The sequence below is a fragment of the Petromyzon marinus genome, unplaced genomic scaffold (genome assembly GCF_048934315.1).
Source record: "Petromyzon marinus isolate PM22_M1 ecotype Great Lakes invasive population unplaced genomic scaffold, UKy_Petmar_22M1.pri1.0 PM_Scaffold_70, whole genome shotgun sequence".
Classification (NCBI taxonomy): domain Eukaryota; kingdom Metazoa; phylum Chordata; class Hyperoartia; order Petromyzontiformes; family Petromyzontidae; genus Petromyzon; species Petromyzon marinus.
In genome coordinates this window covers 330,911-352,500 of record NW_027423678.1, presented here as the reverse complement: position 1 = coordinate 352,500, position 21,590 = coordinate 330,911, and the positions used below count along the sequence as shown (strand labels likewise).

Sequence of the window (21,590 nt, the reverse complement as noted above, 5' to 3'; positions counted from 1 at the left end):
TGATGGTAATGGTGTTAGATGGCGGTGGTTGAGGTGTTGATTTGCAGTCAAGGAATTTTTGCAGACACTGGGACGGAACATCACCTTGATTCAAAATGACGAACCCACAATCACTGGCTCAGAGTTGACGTCAACTCCACAGCCACTCGCTCAGAGTTGACGTCAACTCCACAGCCACTCGCTCAGAGTTGACGTCAACTCCACAGCCACTCGCTCGGAGTTGACGTCAACTCCACAGCCACTCGCTCGGAGTTGATGTCAACTCCACAGCCACTCGCTCAGAGTTGATGTCAACTCCACAGCCACTCGCTCAGAGTTGACGTCAACTCCACAGCCACTCGCTCAGAGTTGATGTCAACTCCACAGCCACTCGCTCAGAGTTGATGTCAACTCCACAGCCACTCGCTCAGAGTTGACGTCAACTCCACAGCCACTCGCTCAGAGTTGACGTCAACTCCACAGCCACTCGCTCAGAGTTGACGTCAACTCCACAGCCACTCGCTCAGAGTTGACGTCAACTCCACAGCCACTCGCTCAGAGTTGATGTCAACTCCACAGCCACTCGCTCAGAGTTGACGTCAACTCCACAGCCACTCGCTCAGAGTTGACGTCAACTCCACAGCCACTCGCTCAGAGTTGACGTCAACTTCACAACCACTCACTCAGAAGCGGATGAATCAGCTGTAGTTGATGTCAACTCCACAGCCACTCGCTCAGAGTTGACGTCAACTCCACAGCCACTCGCTCAGAGTTGACGTCAACTCCACAGCCACTGGCTCAGAGTTGACGTCAACTCCACAGCCACTCGCTCAGAGTTGACGTCAACTCCACAGCCACTCGCTCAGAGTTGACGTCAACTCCACAGCCACTCGCTCAGAGTTGACGTCAACTCCACAGCCACTCGCTCAGAGTTGACGTCAAGTGCACAGCCACTCGCTCAGAGTTGACGTCAACTCCACAGCCACTGGCTCAGAGTTGACGTCAACTCCACAGCCACTCGCTCAGAGTTGACGTCAACTCCACAACCACTCGCTCAGAGTTGACGTCAACTCCACAGCCACTCGCTCAGAGTTGACGTCAACTCCACAGCCACTCGCTCAGAGTTGATGTCAACTCCACAGCCACTCGCTCAGAGTTGACGTCAACTCCACAGCCACTCGCTCAGAGTTGACGTCAACTCCACAGCCACTCGCTCAGAGTTGATGTCAACTTCACAACCACTCACTCAGAAGCGGTTGAATCAGCTGTAGTTGACGTCAACCTCACAACCACTCGCTCAGAGTTGACGTCAACCCCACAACCGTTCCCCCCCACCGCGGTGAGGATACAGGCGATGCCCACAAGGGCCGCGAGGCCTCCCGTGAGGGTTGGGGCCTCCGGCACGAGGAGGGCCGTGAGGCCCAGGGCCGCCCAGGGCAGGACCCAAACGGGGACCAAGCCCAGGAGCTTCATGAGACCTGGGGGATCACCGCGGCCACCACCACGGCCACCACCACGGGGCCCTCGCCGGGGCCACGTGGCCCAGGCGAGGGCCCCCACGAGGCCGGGGACAGGGCCCCACGCTGGGGACCATTGGATGCCTAGAGGGGGGGCGGGGGGAGGGGTGGTCACAAAGATCCCCCCCAGTCACTCACTCGCACAGTCACTCGCCAAGTCACGCGCCCAGCCACTCACTCGCACAGTCACTCAATCAGTCACTCACTCGCACAGTCACTCGCCCACTCACTCACCCACTCACTCACCCAGCCACTCACCCAGCCACTCACCCAGCCACTCACCCAGCCACTCGCCCACTCACTCACCCAGCCACTCGCCCAGCCACTCACTCACTCACTCACCCAGTCACTCGCCCAGCCACTCGCTCACCCAGCCACTCACCCAGCCACTCGCTCACCCACTCATCCACTCACTCACCCAGCCACTCGCCCAGCCACTCACCCACTCACTCACCCCCCACACTCACAGAGACACATACAGACCCACAGAGACCCACAGAGACTCAGAGACCCATACAGACTCACAGAGACCCATAGAGACCCATACAGACCCACAGAGCCTCACACTCACAGAGACCCATAGAGACTCACACTCACAGAGACCCATACAGACCCACAGAGACTCACACTCACAGAGACCCATACAGACTCACAGAGACCCATAGAGACCCACACTCACAGAGACCCATACAGACCCAAAGAGACTCACAGAGACGCATAGAGACCCACAGAGACTCATAGATACCCATAGAGACCCACAGAGACCCACAGAGACCCACACTCACAGAGAACCATACAGACACACAGAGACTCACACTCACAGAGACCCATAGAGACCCACAGAGACTCACAGAGCCTCACAGATTTCCATAGAGACTCAGAGAGACCCATAGAGACCCATAGAGACCCACAGATACTCACAGAGACCCACACTCACAGATACCCATAGAGACCAACAGAGACTCACAGAGACCCATAGAGACCCACAGAGACCCATAGAGACCCACACTCACAGAGACCCATACAGACCCACAGAGACCCACAGAGACTCACAGAGACCCATAGAGACCCATAGAGACCCACAGAGACCCATAGAGACCCACAGAGACTCACAGAGACCCATACAGACCCACAGAGACTCACAGAGACCCACACTCACAGAGACCCATACAGACCCACAGAGACCCACACTCACAGAGACCCATACAGACTCACAGAGACCCATAGAGACCCACACTCACAGAGACCCATACAGACCCAGAGACTTACAGAGACCCATACAGACTGACAGAGACCCACACTCACAGAGACCCATACAGACTCACAGAGACCCATAGAGACCCACACTCACAGAGACCCATACAGACCCATAGAGACTTACAGAGACCCATACAGACTCACAGAGACCCACACTCACAGAGACCCATACAGACTCACAGAGACACATAGAGACCCACACTCACAGAGACCCATACAGACTCATAGAGACCCACAGAGACCCATACTCAGGTAGTCAACATCTCACCTGTAGACCAGGCGAGATAGTCAACATCTCACCTGTAGGCCAGGCGAGGTAGTCAACATCTCACCTGCAGACCGGGCGAGGTAGTCAACATCTCACCTGTCGGCCAGGCGAGGTAGTCAACATCTCACCTGTAGACCGGGCGAGGTAGTCAACATCTCACCTGTAGGCCGGGCGAGGTAGTCAACATCTCACCTGTAGGCCGGGCGAGGTAGTCAACATCTCACCTGTAGGCCAGGCGAGGTAGTAAACATCTCACCTGTAGACCGGGCGAGGTAGTCAACATCTCACCTGTAGGCCGGGCGAGGTAGTCAACATCTCACCTGTAGGCCAGGCGAGGTAGTCAACATCTCACCTGTAGACCAGGCGAGGTAGTCATCATCTCACCTGTAGACCAGGCGAGGTAGTCAACATCTCACCTGTAGACCAGGCGAGGTAGTCAACATCTCACCTGTAGGCCAGGCGAGGTAGTCAACATCTCACCTGTAGACCAGGCGAGGTAGTCAACATCTCACCTGTAGACCGGGCGAGGTAGTCAACATCTCACCTGTAGGCCGGGCGAGGTAGTCAACATCTCACCTGTAGGCCAGGCGAGGTAGTCAACATCTCACCTGTAGGCCAGGCGAGGTAGTCAACATCTGACCTGTAGACCGGGCGAGGCAGTCAACATCTCACCTGTAGACCGGGCGAGGTAGTCAACATCTCACCTGTAGACCGGGCGAGGTAGTCAACATCTCACCTGTCGGCCAGGCGAGGTAGTCAACATCTCACCTGTAGACCGGGCGAGGTAGTCAACATCTCACCTGTAGGCCGGGCTCGGTAGTCAACATCTCACCTGTAGGCCAGGCGAGGTAGTCAACATCTCACCTGTAGGCCAGGCGAGGTAGTCAACATCTGACCTGTAGACCAGGCGAGGTAGTCATCATCTCACCTGTAGACCAGGCGAGGTAGTCAACATCTCACCTGTAGACCAGGCGAGGTAGTCAACATCTCACCTGTAGGCCAGGCGAGGTAGTCAACATCTCACCTGTAGACCAGGCGAGGTAGTCAACATCTCACCTGTAGACCAGGCGAGGTAGTCAACATCTCACCTGTAGGCCAGGCGAGGTAGTCAACATCTCACCTGTAGACCAGGCGAGGTAGTCAACATCTCACCTGTAGACCGGGCGAGGTAGTCAACATCTCACCTGTAGGCCGGGCGAGGTAGTCAACATCTCACCTGTAGGCCAGGCGAGGTAGTCAACATCTCACCTGTAGGCCAGGCGAGGTAGTCAACATCTGACCTGTAGACCGGGCGAGGCAGTCAACATCTCACCTGTAGACCGGGCGAGGTAGTCAACATCTCACCTGTAGACCGGGCGAGGTAGTCAACATCTCACCTGTCGGCCAGGCGAGGTAGTCAACATCTCACCTGTAGACCGGGCGAGGTAGTCAACATCTCACCTGTAGGCCGGGCTCGGTAGTCAACATCTCACCTGTAGGCCAGGCGAGGTAGTCAACATCTCACCTGTAGGCCAGGCGAGGTAGTCAACATCTGACCTGTAGACCGGGCAAGGCAGTCAACATCTCACCTGTAGACCGGGCGAGCTAGTCAACATCTCACCTGTAGACCGGGCGAGCTAGTCAACATCTCACCTGTAGGCCAGGCGAGGTAGTCAACATCTCACCTGTAGGCCAGGAGAGGTAGTCAACATCTCACCTGTAGACCGGGCGAGCTAGTCAACATCTCACCTGTAGACCGGGCGAGCTAGTCAACATCTCACCTGTAGACCGGGCGAGGCAGTCAACATCTCACCTGTAGACCGGGCGAGGTAGTCAACATCTCACCTGTAGACCAGGCGAGGTAGTCAACATCTCACCTGTGGACCAGGCGAGGTAGTCAACATCTCACCTGTAGGCCAGGCGAGGTAGTCAACATCTCACCTGTAGACCGGGCGAGGTAGTCAACATCTCACCTGTAGACCGGGCGAGCTAGTCAACATCTCACCTGTAGACCAGGCGAGGTAGTCAACATCTCACCTGTAGGCCAGGCGAGCTAGTCAACATCTCACCTGTAGACCAGGCGAGGTAGTCAACATCTCACCTGTAGGCCAGGCGAGCTAGCCAACATCTCACCTGCAGACCGGGCGAGGCAGTCAACATCTCACCTGTAGACCGGGCGAGCTAGTCAACATCTCACCTGTAGACCGGGCGAGGCAGTCAACATCTTACCTGTAGACCGGGCGAGGTAGTCAACATCTCACCTGTATACCAGGCGAGGTAGTCAACATCTCACCTGTATACCAGGCGAGGTAGTCAAAATCTCACTTGTAGGCCAGGCGAGGTAGTCAACATCTCACCTGCAGACCAGGCGAGATAGTCAACATCTCACCTGTAGACCAGTCGAGGTAGTCAACATCTCACCTGTAGGCCAGGCGAGGTAGTCAACATCTCACCTGCAGACCAGGCGAGGTAGTCAACATCTCACCTGTAGACCAGGCGAGGTAGTCAACATCTCACCTGTATACCAGGCGAGGTAGTCAACATCTCACCTGTAGACCGGGCGAGGCAGTCAACATCTCACCTGCAGATCAGGCGAGGTAGTCAACATCTCACCTGTATGCCAGGCGAGGTAGTCAACATCTCACCTGTAGACGAGGCGAGGTAGTCAACATCTCACCTGTATGCCAGGCGAGGTAGTCAACATCTCACCTGTAGGCCAGGCGAGGCAGTCAACATCTCACTTGTAGGCCAGGCGAGGTAGTCAACATCTCACCTGTAGACCAGGCGAGGTAGTCAACATCTCACCTGTATACCAGGCGAGGTAGTCAACATCTCACCTGTGGACCAGGCGAGGTAGTCAACATCTCACCTGTAGACCGGGCGAGGCAGTCAACATCTCACCTGTAGGTCAGGCGAGCTAGTCAACATCTCACCTGTATACCAGGCGAGGCAGTCAACATCTCACCTGTAGACCGGGCGAGCTAGCCAACATCTCACCTGTAGACCAGGCGAGCTAGCCAACATCTCACCTGTAGACCGGGCGAGCTAGCCAACATCTCACCTGTAGACCGGGCGAGCTAGCCAACATCTCACCTGTAGACCGGGCGAGCTAGTCAACATCTCACCTGTAGACCGGGCGAGCTAGTCAACATCTCACCTGTATACCAGGCGAGGCAGTCAACATCTCACCTGCAGACCAGGCGAGCTAGTCAACATCTCACCTGTAGGCCAGGCGAGTTAGTCAATCATCTCACCTGTAGACCAGGCGAGCTAGCCAACATCTCACCTGTAGACCGGGCGAGCTAGTCAACATCTCACCTGCAGACCGGGCGAGCTAGTCAACATCTCACCTGTAGACCAGGCGAGGTAGTCAACATCTCACCTGTATACCAGGCGAGGCAGTCAACATCTCACCTGTAGACCGGGCGAGGTAGTCAACATCTCACCTGTATACCTGGCGAGGTAGTCAACATCTCACCTGTAGACCGGGCGAGCTAGCCAACATCTCACCTGTAGACCGGGCGAGCTAGCCAACATCTCACCTGTAGACCGGGCGAGCTAGTCAACATCTCACCTGTAGACCGGGCGAGCTAGCCAACATCTCACCTGTAGACCGGGCGAGCTAGTCAACATCTCACCTGTAGACCGGGCGAGCTAGCCAACATCTCACCTGCAGACCGGGCGAGCTAGTCAACATCTCACCTGTAGACCAGGCGAGGTAGTCAACATCTCACCTGTAGACCAGGCGAGGTAGTCAACATCTCACCTGTAGACCAGGCGAGGTAGCCAACATCTCACCTGTAGACCGGGCGAGCTAGCCAACATCTCACCTGTAGACCGGGCGAGCTAGCCAACATCTCACCTGTAGACCGGGCGAGGTAGTCAACATCTCACCTGTAGGCCGGGCGAGGTAGTCAACATCTCACCTGTAGGCCAGGCGAGGTAGTCAACATCTGACCTGTAGACCGGGCGAGGCAGTCAACATCTCACCTGTAGACCGGGCGAGGTAGTCAACATCTCACCTGTAGACCAGGCGAGGTAGTCAACATCTCACCTGTCGGCCAGGCGAGGTAGTCAACATCTCACCTGTAGACCGGGCGAGGTAGTCAACATCTCACCTGTAGGCCGGGCTCGGTAGTCAACATCTCACCTGTAGGCCAGGCGAGGTAGTCAACATCTCACCTGTAGGCCAGGCGAGGTAGTCAACATCTCACCTGTAGACCGGGCGAGGTAGTCAACATCTCACCTGTAGACCGGGCGAGGCAGTCAACATCTCACCTGTAGGCCAGGCGAGGCAGTCAACATCTCACCTGTAGGCCAGGCGAGGTAGTCAACATCTCACCTGTAGACCGGGCGAGCTAGTCAACATCTCACCTGTAGGCCAGGCGAGGTAGTCAACATCTCACCTGTAGGCCAGGCGAGGTAGTCAACATCTCACCTGTAGACCGGGCGAGCTAGTCAACATCTCACCTGTAGGCCAGGCGAGCTAGTCAACATCTCACCTGTAGACCGGGCGAGCTAGTCAACATCTCACCTGTAGACCGGGCGAGGCAGTCAACATCTCACCTGTAGACCGGGCGAGGTAGTCAACATCTCACCTGTAGACCAGGCGAGGTAGTCAACATCTCACCTGTGGACCAGGCGAGGTAGTCAACATCTCACCTGTAGGCCAGGCGAGGTAGTCAACATCTCACCTGTAGACCGGGCGAGGTAGTCAACATCTCACCTGTAGACCGGGCGAGCTAGTCAACATCTCACCTGTAGACCAGGCGAGGTAGTCAACATCTCACCTGTAGATCGGGCGAGCTAGTCAACATCTCACCTGTAGACCAGGCGAGCTAGTCAACATCTCACCTGTAGACCAGGCGAGGTAGTCAACATCTCACCTGTAGACCGGGCGAGGTAGTCAACATCTCACCTGTAGACCGGGCGAGCTAGTCAACATCTCACCTGTAGACCGGGCGAGCTAGTCAACATCTCACCTGTAGACCGGGCGAGGCAGTCAACATCTCACCTGTAGACCGGGCGAGGTAGTCAACATCTCACCTGTGGACCAGGCGAGGTAGTCAACATCTCACCTGTAGACCAGGCGAGGCAGTCAACATCTCACCTGTAGGTCAGGCGAGCTAGTCAACATCTCACCTGTATACCAGGCGAGGCAGTCAACATCTCACCTGTAGACCGGGCGAGCTAGCCAACATCTCACCTGTAGACCAGGCGAGGTAGCCAACATCTCACCTGTAGACCGGGCGAGCTAGTCAACATCTCACCTGTAGACCGGGCGAGCTAGCCAACATCTCACCTGTAGACCGGGCGAGCTAGTCAACATCTCACCTGTAGACCGGGCGAGCTAGCCAACATCTCACCTGCAGACCGGGCGAGCTAGTCAACATCTCACCTGTAGACCAGGCGAGGTAGTCAACATCTCACCTGTAGACCAGGCGAGGTAGTCAACATCTCACCTGTAGACCAGGCGAGGTAGCCAACATCTCACCTGTAGACCGGGCGAGCTAGCCAACATCTCACCTGTAGACCGGGCGAGCTAGCCAACATCTCACCTGTAGACCGGGCGAGGTAGTCAACATCTCACCTGTAGGCCGGGCGAGGTAGTCAACATCTCACCTGTAGGCCAGGCGAGGTAGTCAACATCTGACCTGTAGACCGGGCGAGGCAGTCAACATCTCACCTGTAGACCGGGCGAGGTAGTCAACATCTCACCTGTAGACCGGGCGAGGTAGTCAACATCTCACCTGTCGGCCAGGCGAGGTAGTCAACATCTCACCTGTAGACCGGGCGAGGTAGTCAACATCTCACCTGTAGGCCGGGCTCGGTAGTCAACATCTCACCTGTAGGCCAGGCGAGGTAGTCAACATCTCACCTGTAGGCCAGGCGAGGTAGTCAACATCTCACCTGTAGACCGGGCGAGGTAGTCAACATCTCACCTGTAGACCGGGCGAGGCAGTCAACATCTCACCTGTAGGCCAGGCGAGGCAGTCAACATCTCACCTGTAGGCCAGGCGAGGTAGTCAACATCTCACCTGTAGACCGGGCGAGCTAGTCAACATCTCACCTGTAGGCCAGGCGAGGTAGTCAACATCTCACCTGTAGGCCAGGCGAGGTAGTCAACATCTCACCTGTAGACCGGGCGAGCTAGTCAACATCTCACCTGTAGGCCAGGCGAGCTAGTCAACATCTCACCTGTAGACCGGGCGAGCTAGTCAACATCTCACCTGTAGACCGGGCGAGGCAGTCAACATCTCACCTGTAGACCGGGCGAGGTAGTCAACATCTCACCTGTAGACCAGGCGAGGTAGTCAACATCTCACCTGTGGACCAGGCGAGGTAGTCAACATCTCACCTGTAGGCCAGGCGAGGTAGTCAACATCTCACCTGTAGACCGGGCGAGGTAGTCAACATCTCACCTGTAGACCGGGCGAGCTAGTCAACATCTCACCTGTAGACCAGGCGAGGTAGTCAACATCTCACCTGTAGATCGGGCGAGCTAGTCAACATCTCACCTGTAGACCAGGCGAGCTAGTCAACATCTCACCTGTAGACCAGGCGAGGTAGTCAACATCTCACCTGTAGACCGGGCGAGGTAGTCAACATCTCACCTGTAGACCGGGCGAGCTAGTCAACATCTCACCTGTAGACCGGGCGAGCTAGTCAACATCTCACCTGTAGACCGGGCGAGGCAGTCAACATCTCACCTGTAGACCGGGCGAGGTAGTCAACATCTCACCTGTGGACCAGGCGAGGTAGTCAACATCTCACCTGTAGACCAGGCGAGGCAGTCAACATCTCACCTGTAGGTCAGGCGAGCTAGTCAACATCTCACCTGTATACCAGGCGAGGCAGTCAACATCTCACCTGTAGACCGGGCGAGCTAGCCAACATCTCACCTGTAGACCAGGCGAGGTAGCCAACATCTCACCTGTAGACCGGGCGAGCTAGTCAACATCTCACCTGTAGACCGGGCGAGCTAGTCAACATCTCACCTGTATACCAGGCGAGGCAGTCAACATCTCACCTGCAGACCAGGCGAGCTAGTCAACATCTCACCTGTAGGCCAGGCGAGTTAGTCAATCATCTCACCTGTAGACCAGGCGAGCTAGCCAACATCTCACCTGTAGACCGGGCGAGCTAGTCAACATCTCACCTGCAGACCGGGCGAGCTAGTCAACATCTCACCTGTAGACCAGGCGAGGTAGTCAACATCTCACCTGTATACCAGGCGAGGCAGTCAACATCTCACCTGTAGACCGGGCGAGGTAGTCAACATCTCACCTGTATACCTGGCGAGGTAGTCAACATCTCACCTGTAGACCGGGCGAGCTAGCCAACATCTCACCTGTAGACCGGGCGAGCTAGCCAACATCTCACCTGTAGACCGGGCGAGCTAGTCAACATCTCACCTGTAGACCGGGCGAGCTAGCCAACATCTCACCTGTAGACCGGGCGAGCTAGTCAACATCTCACCTGTAGACCGGGCGAGCTAGCCAACATCTCACCTGCAGACCGGGCGAGCTAGTCAACATCTCACCTGTAGACCAGGCGAGGCAGTCAACATCTCACCTGTAGACCGGGCGAGGTAGCCAACATCTCACCTGTAGACCGGGCGAGCTAGCCAACATCTCACCTGTAGACCGGGCGAGCTAGCCAACATCTCACCTGTAGACCGGGCGAGCTAGTCAACATCTCACCTGTAGACCGGGCGAGCTAGCCAACATCTCACCTGTAGACCGGGCGAGCTAGTCAACATCTCACCTGTAGACCAGGCGAGGTAGCCAACATCTCACCTGCAGACCGGGCGAGCTAGTCAACATCTCACCTGTATACCTGGCGAAGTAGTCAACATCTCACCTGTATACCTGGCGAGGTAGTCAACATCTCACCTGTATACCTGGCGAAGTAGTCAACATCTCACCTGTATACCTAGCGAGGTAGTCAACATCTCACCTGTAGACCGGGCGAGCTAGCCAACATCTCACCTGTAGACCGGGCGAGCTAGTCAACATCTCACCTGTAGACCGGGCGAGCTAGTCAACATCTCACCTGTAGGCCGGGCGAGCTAGTCAACATCTCACCTGTAGACCGGGCGAGCTAGCCAACATCTCACCACGTGGAGAGAGAGAGAGAGACTTCAGACGTACAACAGCACGACCCTCGACCTCCTGCAGACCGGGCGAGGCAGTCAACACCCCTCAGGCGGCCCCCCTTTTTTACCCGTGGCCGGAGGGCCCAGCGGCGTGCCGAGGGCCAGGAGGCCCAGGAGGCCCAGGAGGCCCGCGAGGAGCGAGCTGAGGAGCGCCAGGAAGGCGAACCGGGCCGACCCCAGGAACCGCTCCAGCGGCGCTCCCAGCAGCCCCACGAGCAGCAGGGAGGGGGTCCACGCCCAGGCGCCCATCACAGCCAGGCCCGTAGACCCCCAAGGGCACACGGGGTGAGTGGCCAGCCTGTAGACTGGTCCGCGGGAGTGGGCGCACACAGGGTGGTGGTGGTGGTAGTGGTGGTGGGGGTGGTGGTGGTGGTGGTGGTGGAGGTGGTGGTGGTGGAGGTGGTGGTGGGGGTGGTGGTGGTGGGGGTGGTGGTGGGGGTGGTGGTGGTGGTGGTGCAGGTGGTGGTGGTGGTGGTGGGGGTGGTGTTGGAGGTGGTGGAGGTGGTATTGGAGGTGGTGGTGTTGGAGGTGGTATTGGAGGTGGTGGTGTTGGTGGTGGTGTTGGTGGTGGTGTTGGTGATGGTGGTGTTGGTGGTGGTGTTGGTGTTGGTAGTGGTGGTGGTGGTGTTGGAGGTGGTGGTGGTGTTGGAGGTGGTGGTGTTGGTGGTGGTGTTGGTAGTGGTGGTGGTGATGGTGGTGGTGGTGTTGGAGGTGGTGGTGTTGGTGGTGGTGTTGGTGTTGGAGGTGGTGGTGTTGGAGGTGGTGGTGGTGTTGGAGGTGGTGGTGGTGTTGGAGGTGGTGGTGGTGGTGTTGGTAGTGGTGGTGGTGTTGGTAGTGGTGGTGGTGGAGGTGGTGGTGGGGGTGGTGGTGGTGGGGGTGGTGGTGGGGGTGGTGGTGGTGGTGGGGGTGGTGTTGGAGGTGGTGGAGGTGGTATTGGAGGTGGTGGTGTTGGAGGTGGTATTGGAGGTGGTGGTGTTGGTGGTGGTGTTGGTGGTGGTGTTGGTGATGGTGGTGTTGGTGGTGGTGTTGGTGTTGGTAGTGGTGGTGGTGGTGTTGGAGGTGGTGGTGGTGTTGGAGGTGGTGGTGTTGGTGGTGGTGTTGGTAGTGGTGGTGGTGATGGTGGTGGTGGTGTTGGAGGTGGTGGTGTTGGTGGTGGTGTTGGTGTTGGAGGTGGTGGTGTTGGAGGTGGTGGTGGTGTTGGAGGTGGTGGTGGTGTTGGAGGTGGTGGTGGTGGTGTTGGTAGTGGTGGTGGTGTTGGTAGTGGTGGTGGTGGAGGTGGTGGTGGGGGTGGTGGTGGTGGGGGTGGTGGTGGGGGTGGTGGTGGTGGTGGGGGTGGTGTTGGAGGTGGTGGAGGTGGTATTGGAGGTGGTGGTGTTGGAGGTGGTATTGGAGGTGGTGGTGTTGGTGGTGGTGTTGGTGGTGGTGTTGGTGATGGTGGTGTTGGTGGTGGTGTTGGTGTTGGTAGTGGTGGTGGTGGTGTTGGAGGTGGTGGTGGTGTTGGAGGTGGTGGTGTTGGTGGTGGTGTTGGTAGTGGTGGTGGTGATGGTGGTGGTGGTGTTGGAGGTGGTGGTGTTGGTGGTGGTGTTGGTGGTGGTGTTGGTGTTGGAGGTGGTGGTGTTGGAGGTGGTGGTGGTGTTGGAGGTGGTGGTGGTGTTGGAGGTGGTGGTGGTGGTGTTGGTAGTGGTGGTGTTGGAGGTGGTGGTGGTGGTGTTGGAGGTGGTGGTGGTGTTGGTGGTGGTGTTAGAGGTGGTGGTGATGTTGTTGGTGGTGTTGGAGGTGGTGGTGATGTTGTTGGTGGTGTTGGAGGTGGTGGTGGTGGTGTTGGTAGTGGTGGTGTTGGAGGTGGTGGTGTTGGTGGTGGTGTTGGAGGTGGTGGTGATGTTGTTGGTGGTGTTGGAGGTGGTGGTGTTGGTAGTGGTGGTGTTGGAGGTGGTGGTGTTGGTAGTGGTGGTGTTGGAGGTGGTGGTGTTGGTAGTGGTGGTGTTGGAGGTGGTGGTGTTGGAGGTGGTGGTGTTGGAGGTGGTGGTGATGTTGTTGGTGGTGTTGGAGGTGGTGGTGTTGGTGGTGGTGTTGGAGGTGGTGGTGGTGTTGGTGGTGGTGTTGGAGGTGGTGGTGTTGGTAGTGGTGGTGTTGGAGGTGGTGGTGTTGGTGGTGGTGTTGGTGGTGGTGTTGGTGTAAAGCAGTCAACCACCTCGGTTCAAAATGGGACATCTCTGCTGGACAAGATCAAAGCATGAAAAAATAAGAAAAGGGTTTCACCCTTTCTGGCAATAAAACAGTTGTGTTAAGACGTTCAAACAACGAATAGTATGGGTCTCTGTGGGTCTCTGTGAGTCTCTGTGGGTCTCTATGGGTCTCTGTGGGTCTCTGTGGGTCTCTGTGGGTCTCTGTGGGTCTCTGTGGGTCTCTGTGGGTCTCTGTGAGTCTCTGTGGGTCTCTATGGGTCTCTGTGGGTCTCTGTGGGTCTCTGTCGGTCTCTATGGGTCTCTGTGGGTCTCTGTGAGTCTCTGTGAGTCTCTGTGTGGTCTGTATGGGTCTCTATGAGTGTGGGTCTCTGTGGGTCTCTATGAGTGTGAGTCTCTGTGCGTCTGTATGGGTCTCTATGAGTGTGAGTCTCTGTGAGTGTGAGTCTCTGTGGGTCTGTATGAGGATGGGTCTCTCTGGGTCTGTATGGGTCTCAATGAGTGTGGGTCTCTGTGGGTCTCTATGGGTCTCTATGAGTATGGGTCTCTGTGGGTCTGTATGGGTCTGTATGGGTCTCTATGAGTATGGGTCTCTGTGGGTCTCTATGAGTGTGGGTCTCTGTGGGTCTATATGGGTCTGTATGGGTCTGTATGAGTATGGGTCTCTGTGGGTTTCTATGAGTGTGGGTCTCTGTGGGTCTGTATGGGTCTCTATGAGTGTGAGTCTCAGTGGGTCTGTATGGGTCTCTATGAGTGTGAGTCTCTGTGGGTCTGTATGGGTCTCTATGAGTGTGAGTCTCTGTGGGTCTGTATGGGTCTCTATGAGTGTGAGTCTCAGTGGGTCTGTATGGGTCTCTATGAGTGTGAGTCTCTGTGGATCTGTATGGGTCTCTATGAGTGTGAGTCTCTGTGGGTCTGTATGGGTCTCTTTGAGTAGGAGTCTCTGTGGGTCTCTCCGTGGGTCTGTATGGGTCTCTGAATATGGGTCTCTATGAGTGTGGGTCTCTATGAGTCTCTGTGGGTCTGTATGGGTCTCTATGAGTCTCTATGGGTCTGTATGGGTCTCTATGAGTCTCTGTGGGTCTCTGTGGGTCTGTATGGGTCTGTATGAGTGTGGGTCTTTGTGGGTCTCTATGAGTGTGGGTCTCTATGAGTCTCTGTGGGTCTGTATGGGTCTCTATGAGTCTCTGTGGGTCTGTATGGGTCTCTGAGTATGGGTCTCTATGAGTCTCTGTATGGGTCTGTATGGGTCTCTATGAGTGTGGGTCTCTGTGGGTCTCTATGGGTCTCTATGAGTATGGGTCTCTGTGGGTCTGTATGGGTCTGTATGGGTCTCTATGAGTATGGGTCTCTGTGGGTCTCTATGAGTGTGGGTCTCTGTGGGTCTATATGGGTCTGTATGGGTCTGTATGAGTATGGGTCTCTGTGGGTCTCTATGAGTGTGGGTCTCTGTGGGTCTGTATGGGTCTCTATGAGTGTGAGTCTCAGTGGGTCTGTATGGGTCTCTATGAGTGTGAGTCTCTGTGGGTCTGTATGGGTCTGTATGAGTGTGGGTCTTTGTGGGTCTCTATGAGTGTGGGTCTCTATGAGTCTCTGTGGGTCTGTATGGGTCTCTATGAGTCTCTGTGGGTCTGTATGGGTCTCTGAGTATGGGTCTCTATGAGTCTCTGTATGGGTCTGTATGGGTCTCTATGAGTGTGGGTCTCTGTGGGTCTCTATGGGTCTCTATGAGTATGGGTCTCTGTGGGTCTGTATGGGTCTGTATGGGTCTCTATGAGTATGGGTCTCTGTGGGTCTCTATGAGTGTGGGTCTCTGTGGGTCTATATGGGTCTGTATGGGTCTGTATGAGTATGGGTCTCTGTGGGTCTCTATGAGTGTGGGTCTCTGTGGGTCTGTATGGGTCTCTATGAGTGTGAGTCTCAGTGGGTCTGTATGGGTCTCTATGAGTGTGAGTCTCTGTGGGTCTGTATGGGTCTCTATGAGTGTGAGTCTCTGTGGGTCTGTATGGGTCTCTATGAGTGTGAGTCTCAGTGGGTCTGTATGGGTCTCTATGAGTGTGAGTCTCTGTGGATCTGTATGGGTCTCTATGAGTGTGAGTCTCTGTGGGTCTGTATGGGTCTCTTTGAGTAGGAGTCTCTGTGGGTCTCTCCGTGGGTCTGTATGGGTCTCTGAATATGGGTCTCTATGAGTGTGGGTCTCTATGAGTCTCTGTGGGTCTGTATGGGTCTCTATGAGTCTCTATGGGTCTGTATGGGTCTCTATGAGTCTCTGTGGGTCTCTGTGGGTCTGTATGGGTCTGTATGAGTGTGGGTCTTTGTGGGTCTCTATGAGTGTGGGTCTCTATGAGTCTCTGTGGGTCTGTATGGGTCTCTATGAGTCTCTGTGGGTCTGTATGGGTCTCTGAGTATGGGTCTCTATGAGTCTCTGTATGGGTCTGTATGGGTCTCTATGAGTGTGGGTCTCTGTGGGTCTGTATGGGTCTCTATGAGTCTCTGTGGGTCTGTATGGGTCTCTATGAGTGTGGGTCTTCATGAGTCTCTGTGGGTCTGTATGGGTCTCTATGAGTCTCTGTGGGTCTGTATGGGTCTCTATGAGTCTCTGTGGGTCTGTATGGGTCTTTATGAGTCTCTGTGGGTCTGTATGGGTCTCTATGAGTGTGGGTCTCTATGAGTCTGTGGGTCTGTATGGGTCTCTATGAGTCTCTGTGGGTCTGTATGGGTCTCTATGAGTCTCCGTGTGTCTGTATGGGTCTCTATGAGTATGGGTCTCTATGAGTCTCTGTGGGTCTGTATGGGTCTCTATGAGTCTCTGTGTGTCTGTATGGGTCTCTATGAGTATGGGTCTCTATGAGTCTCTGTGTGTCTGTATGGGTCTCTATGAGTCTCTGTGGGTCTGTATGGGTCTCTATGAGTCTCTGTGGGTCTGTATGGGTCTCTATGAGTCTCTGTGGGTCTGTATGGGTCTCTATGAGTATGGGTCTCTATGAGTCTCTGTGTGTCTGTATGAGTCTCTATGAGTATGGGTCTCTATGAGTCTCTGTGCGTCTGTATGGGTCTCTATGAGACTCTCTGTGTCTGTATGAGTCTCTGTGTGTCTCTATGGGTCTCTATGAGTATGGGTCTCTATGAGTCTCTGTGGGTCTGTATGAGTCTCTGTGTGTCTGTATGCGTCTCTATGAGTATGGGTCTCTATGAGTCTCTCTGTGTCTGTATGAGTCTCTGTGTGTCTGTATGGGTCTCTATGAGTATGGCTCTCTATGAGTCTCTGTGTGTCTGTATGGGTCTCTATGAGTATGGGTCTCTATGAGTCTCTGTGGGTCTGTATGAGTCTCTGTGTGTCTGTATGGGTCTCTATGAGTATGGGTCTCTATGAGTCTCTGTGTGTCTGTATGGGTCTCTATGAGTATGGGTCTCTATGAGTCTCTGTGTGTCTGTATGCGTCTCTATGAGTATGGGTCTCTATGAGTCTCTGTGTGTCTGTATGGGTCTCTATGAGTATGGGTCTCTATGAGTCTCTCTGGGTCTGTATGGGTCTCTATGAGTCTCTGTGTCTGTATGAGTCTCTATGAGTATGGGTCTCTATGAGTCTCTGTGGGTCTGTATGAGTCTCTGTGTGTCTGTATGGGTCTCTATGAGTATGAGTCTCTATGAGTCTCTGTGTGTCTGTATGGGTCTCTGTGTGTCTGTATGGGTCTCTATGAGTATGGGTCTCTATGAGTCTCTGTGTGTCTGTATGGGTCTCTATGAGTATGGGTCTCTATGAGTCTCTGTGTGTCTGTATGGGTCTCTATGAGTCTCTGTGGGTCTGTATAGGTCTCTATGAGTCTCTGTGTGTCTGTATGGGTCTCTATGAGTCTCTGTGGGTCTGTATGGGTCTCTATGAGTCTCTGTGAGTCTGTCCGGTTCTCTATGAGTATGGGTCTCTATGAGTCTCTGTGTGTCTGTATGGGTCTCTATGAGTATGGGTCTCTATGAGTCTCTGTGTCTGTATGGGTCTCTATGAGTCTCTGTGTGTCTGTATGGGTCTGTATGAGTCTCTGTGGGTCTGTATGGGTCTCTATGAGTATGGGTCTCTATGAGTCTCTGTGGGTCTGTATGGGTCTCTATGAGTATGGGTCTCTATGAGTCTCTGTGTGTCTGTATGGGTCCTATGAGTCTCTGTGGGTCTGTATGGGTCTCTATGAGTCTCTGTGGGTCTGTCCGGTTCTCTATGAGTATGGGTCTCTATGAGTCTCTGTGTGTCTGTATGGGTCTCTATGAGTATGGGTCTCTATGAGTCTCTGTGTGTCTGTATGGGTCTCTATGAGTCTCTGTGTGTCTGTATGGGTCTCTATGAGTCTCTGTGGGTCTGTATGGGTCTCTATGAGTATGGGTCTCTATGAGTCTCTGTGGGTCTCTGAGTCTCTGTGTGTCTGTATGGGTCTCTATGAGTATGGGTCTCTATGAGTCTCTGTGGGTCTGTATGAGTCTCTGTGTGTCTGTATGAGTCTCTATGAGTATGGGTCTCTATGAGTCTCTGTGTGTCTGTATGAGTCTCTATGAGTATGGCTCTCTATGAGTCTCTCTGTGTGTCTGTATGGGTCTCTATGAGTATGGGTCTCTACGAGTCTCTGTGGGTCTGTATGGGTCTCTATGAGTCTCTGTGGGTCTGTATGGGTCTCTATAAGTCTCTGTGTGTCTGTATGGGTCTCTATGAGTATGGGTCTCTATGAGTCTCTGTGGGTCTGTATGGGTCTCTATGAGTCTCTGTGGGTCTGTATGGGTCTCTATGAGTCTCTGTGGGTCTGTATGGGTCTCTATGAGTCTCTGTGGGTCTGTATGGGTCTCTATGAGTATGGGTCTGTATGAGTCTCTGTGGGTCTGTATGAGTCTCTGTGTGTCTGTATGGGTCTGTATGGGTCTCTATGAGTCTCTGTGGGTCTGTATGGGTCTCTATGAGTCTCTGTGGGTCTGTATGGGTCTCTGTGTGGCTGTATGAGTCTCTATGAGTATGGGTCTCTATGAGTCTCTGTGTGTCTGTATGGGTCTCTATGAGTATGGGTCTCAATGAGTCTCTGTGGGTCTGTATGAGTCTCTGTGTGTCTGTATGGGTCTCTATGAGTATGGGTCTCTATGAGTCTCTGTGGGTCTGTATGAGTTTCTATGAGTCTCTGTGTGTCTGTATGGGTCTCTATGAGTCTCTGTGGGTCTGTATGGGTCTCTGTGTGTCTGTATGGGTCTCTATGAGTATGGGTCTGTATGGGTCTCTATGAGTCTCTGTGGGTCTGTATGGGTCTCTATGAGTCTCTGTGGGTCTGTATGGGTCTCTGTGTGGCTGTATGAGTCTCTATGAGTATGGGTCTCTATGAGTCTCTGTGTGTCTGTATGGGTCTCTATGAGTATGGGTCTCTATGAGTCTCTGTGGGTCTGTATGAGTCTCTGTGTGTCTGTATGGGTCTCTATGAGTATGGGTCTCTATGAGTCTCTGTGGGTCTGTATGGGTTTCTATGAGTCTCTGTGTGTATGTATGGGTCTCTATGAGTCTCTGTGGGCCTGTATGGGTTTCTATGAGTCTGTATGGGTCTCTATGAGTATGGGTCTCTATGAGTCTCTGTGTGTCTGTATGAGTCTCTATGAGTATGGGTCTCTATGAGTCTCTGTGTGTCTGTATGGGTCTCTACGAGTATGGGTCTCTACGAGTCTGTAGAATCCTGCGTCCAGCGTGTATGACTGCCGTTATAAAAGTGCACACGTGATGATGATGATCGTGATGATATCAGCCGGTAGGTTGAGCTGCTATGATTTGTGATGGCCAGGTCGACGCATCTTAAGAATATTTTTTTTTATTTTAAGGCAGTTCAGTTTTTAGTCCTGGGTCTCAACAATTGTGTCCGTGCGTTTTAAAATTATGTTTTCACTTTTCGTGTGTGTGCATTGTTTTTTCGTAACGTCCCGACCCCGTTGCCCCCCTAACCACTGGAACATCTGTGCTGAAGAGCTTCATAGCTCTTCGGATTTCCTCCAGTATAAATATTTCAAGTTCTATCTGCAAGCCCTTTCCCCACCCACCCCCCCCCCCCTATTGTGGATGGTATAGTCCATACGCCCTTACGCAGAACACCCAATGGGCGATACCAAGTCCCACACACACACCCGGGGAGGGGGGGGTGACTGAAAATAAAATTTGGCTAAAGTCGATAATTAATAGAATGCGAGATTGTACGCACACATCACAAACAATAAAACGAATTAATTATTCAACTAAATTACAGCTTCCGAAGGAAGGCTCAAGTTGCAGGTTGAGTCCAATATTGAAAATCCCCCCCTCAATACTGTAGTGGATGGTACAGTCCACACGGACTCATCCACCACAACACCCAGTGGGCGATACCAAGTTCCACACGTACGGGTGGGGGGGGGGTTGGCTAAACTTGATAATTAAAGAGAATGCGCGTTAGCGCACAAACATTTATACAAATTATTCAACTAAGTTAGAGCTTCCGTAGGGGTCTCACCTTGCAGATTCAGCCCCATTCTGGACAACCAACCCTTCCCACACCCCCCCCCCCCCGTAGTGGATGGTACAGTCCATACGCCAATACCCACAACACACCGTGGGCGATACCAAGTCACACATTGGGGGGGGTGGAATTGGCTAAACTCGATGCAGAGAATGCGAGATAGCGCGCACAATCACAAACTATTCAACTAAGTTAGGGCTTCCGAGAAGGGGTCTCACCTTGCAGATTCAGCCCCATTCTGGACGACCAACCCTCCACCCCCGCAGTGGATGGTACAGTCCACACGCCAATACCCACAACACACAGTGGGCGATACCAAGTCACACATATTGGGGGGGGGGTAGGGTGGAATTGGCTAAACTCGATGCAGAGAATGCGAGATAGCGCGCGCGCGCACACACACACACACAATCACAAACTATTCAACTAAGTTAGGGCTTCCGAGAAGGGGTCTCACCTTGCAGATTCAGCCCCATTTTGGACGCGTCTAGCGCGAACGCCGCCTCGTCCACGTAGCCGCAAAGGGTCAAGATGACGACAAAGAGGAAGGCGACGATCCAAATCGCGGTTACCGCCGGAACGTTGGCCGGCAAGAACGCCCGCATTTTCCCCCGAAATAAACCTCTCTAAACTTTTATACGCTTACAGAGCGCATCGTATGCATGCAATGCGTGTGTTTATAGGGTTGCAGAGTGGTAAATTCAATGAGAGAGGTAAAACTTTTTTTAACAAACCATAAAAATCTAGGCCTATGTTAAAACAGCCGCCCCCCCCCCCCCCCCCCACGGCTCGGATAGATTCGCCAGGCGGGGGAAGGGACGCCTCAGGCCCGCAGAGGCGACTAGGCGAGAGGCGGTAAAAGCCTTCCCCCGCCGCCCAGTCAACGAAATCTTTATTTTTTTATTAATCCTCCGGGAGTGGTTGCTTTTTTAAAAATTAATTAAAATATATAAATGGGGGTTTATTCGTTAGATTAGTTTTTATTTAGCTTGTTTGGCCCCCTATGTTTTTTTTGTTTGTTGTTACTGCAACCGGCCGCGGCCTAGCGCGGCTGTTCGTTGAGGGCTAGGCAAGACAAAGGCTTCCCTAGCGACTGGGCCCGGAGAAATAAATAAATAAATAGATGCCAGCGAGCTCATTGGTTAATCGATCGATTAATCGATTTCATAATTTCGTTGTGTTGTTCGATTATTGTCAAGTTTATCGATTAATCTAACAATATACTTACTCATATTCTTAGTTTTTTCGGTAAAGTCACGTTGAAGAGAAACAACAAAATAACAAAATATATATAAAACAATATATATTTTGTTATTTTGTTGTTTCTCTTCAACGTGACTTTACCGAAAAAACTAAGAATATGAATTACTGCAGTCACGAAAGCTTTAAATCAAAATTTAATATACTTACTCATTTAACACAGGTGTGAGACATCCTTTATTTAACACAGGTGTGAGATGTCAATTATCTCGCCTGGTCTACAGGAGGTCGTGGGTCCTGCTGTATATTTGGAGTCAGTGTCTCTCCATGGTGAGATGTTGATTACCTCGCCAGGTATACAGGAGGTCGTGGGTCCTGCTGTATATTTGGAGTCTGTGTCTCTCCCCGTGGTGAGATGTTGACTACCTCGCCTGGTATACAGGAGGTCGTGGGTCCTGCTGTATATTTGGAGTCTGTGTTTCTCTCTCTCTCCATGGTGAGATGTTGATTACCTCGCCTGGTATACAGGAGGTCGTGGGTCCTGCTGTA

The 21,590-nt window shown here is 53.6% G+C and overlaps 1 protein-coding gene across 2 annotated transcripts in view; it reads right to left on the bottom strand.

Annotated features, from left to right (window-relative positions):
• RHBDD3 (rhomboid domain containing 3) overlaps positions 1–21,053 on the bottom strand; it is a 34,556-nt gene extending 13,503 nt beyond the window's left edge. The window contains exons 1-3 of one of the 2 annotated variants that reach the window (XM_076064778.1): positions 20,299–21,053; positions 11,227–11,463; positions 1,329–1,580 (exon numbers count right to left, since the gene is read on the bottom strand). In XM_076064778.1, the coding sequence (XP_075920893.1) occupies positions 1,329–1,580; positions 11,227–11,463; positions 20,299–20,446 (637 nt within the window). In that variant the 5' untranslated portion in view covers positions 20,447–21,053. Of the gene's footprint in view, positions 1–1,328; positions 1,581–11,226; positions 11,464–19,835; positions 19,856–20,298 lie in introns of those variants that run through there. The other variant, XM_076064779.1, reaches the window with a different exon arrangement.
• Positions 21,054–21,590: the final 537 nt, after the last annotated feature.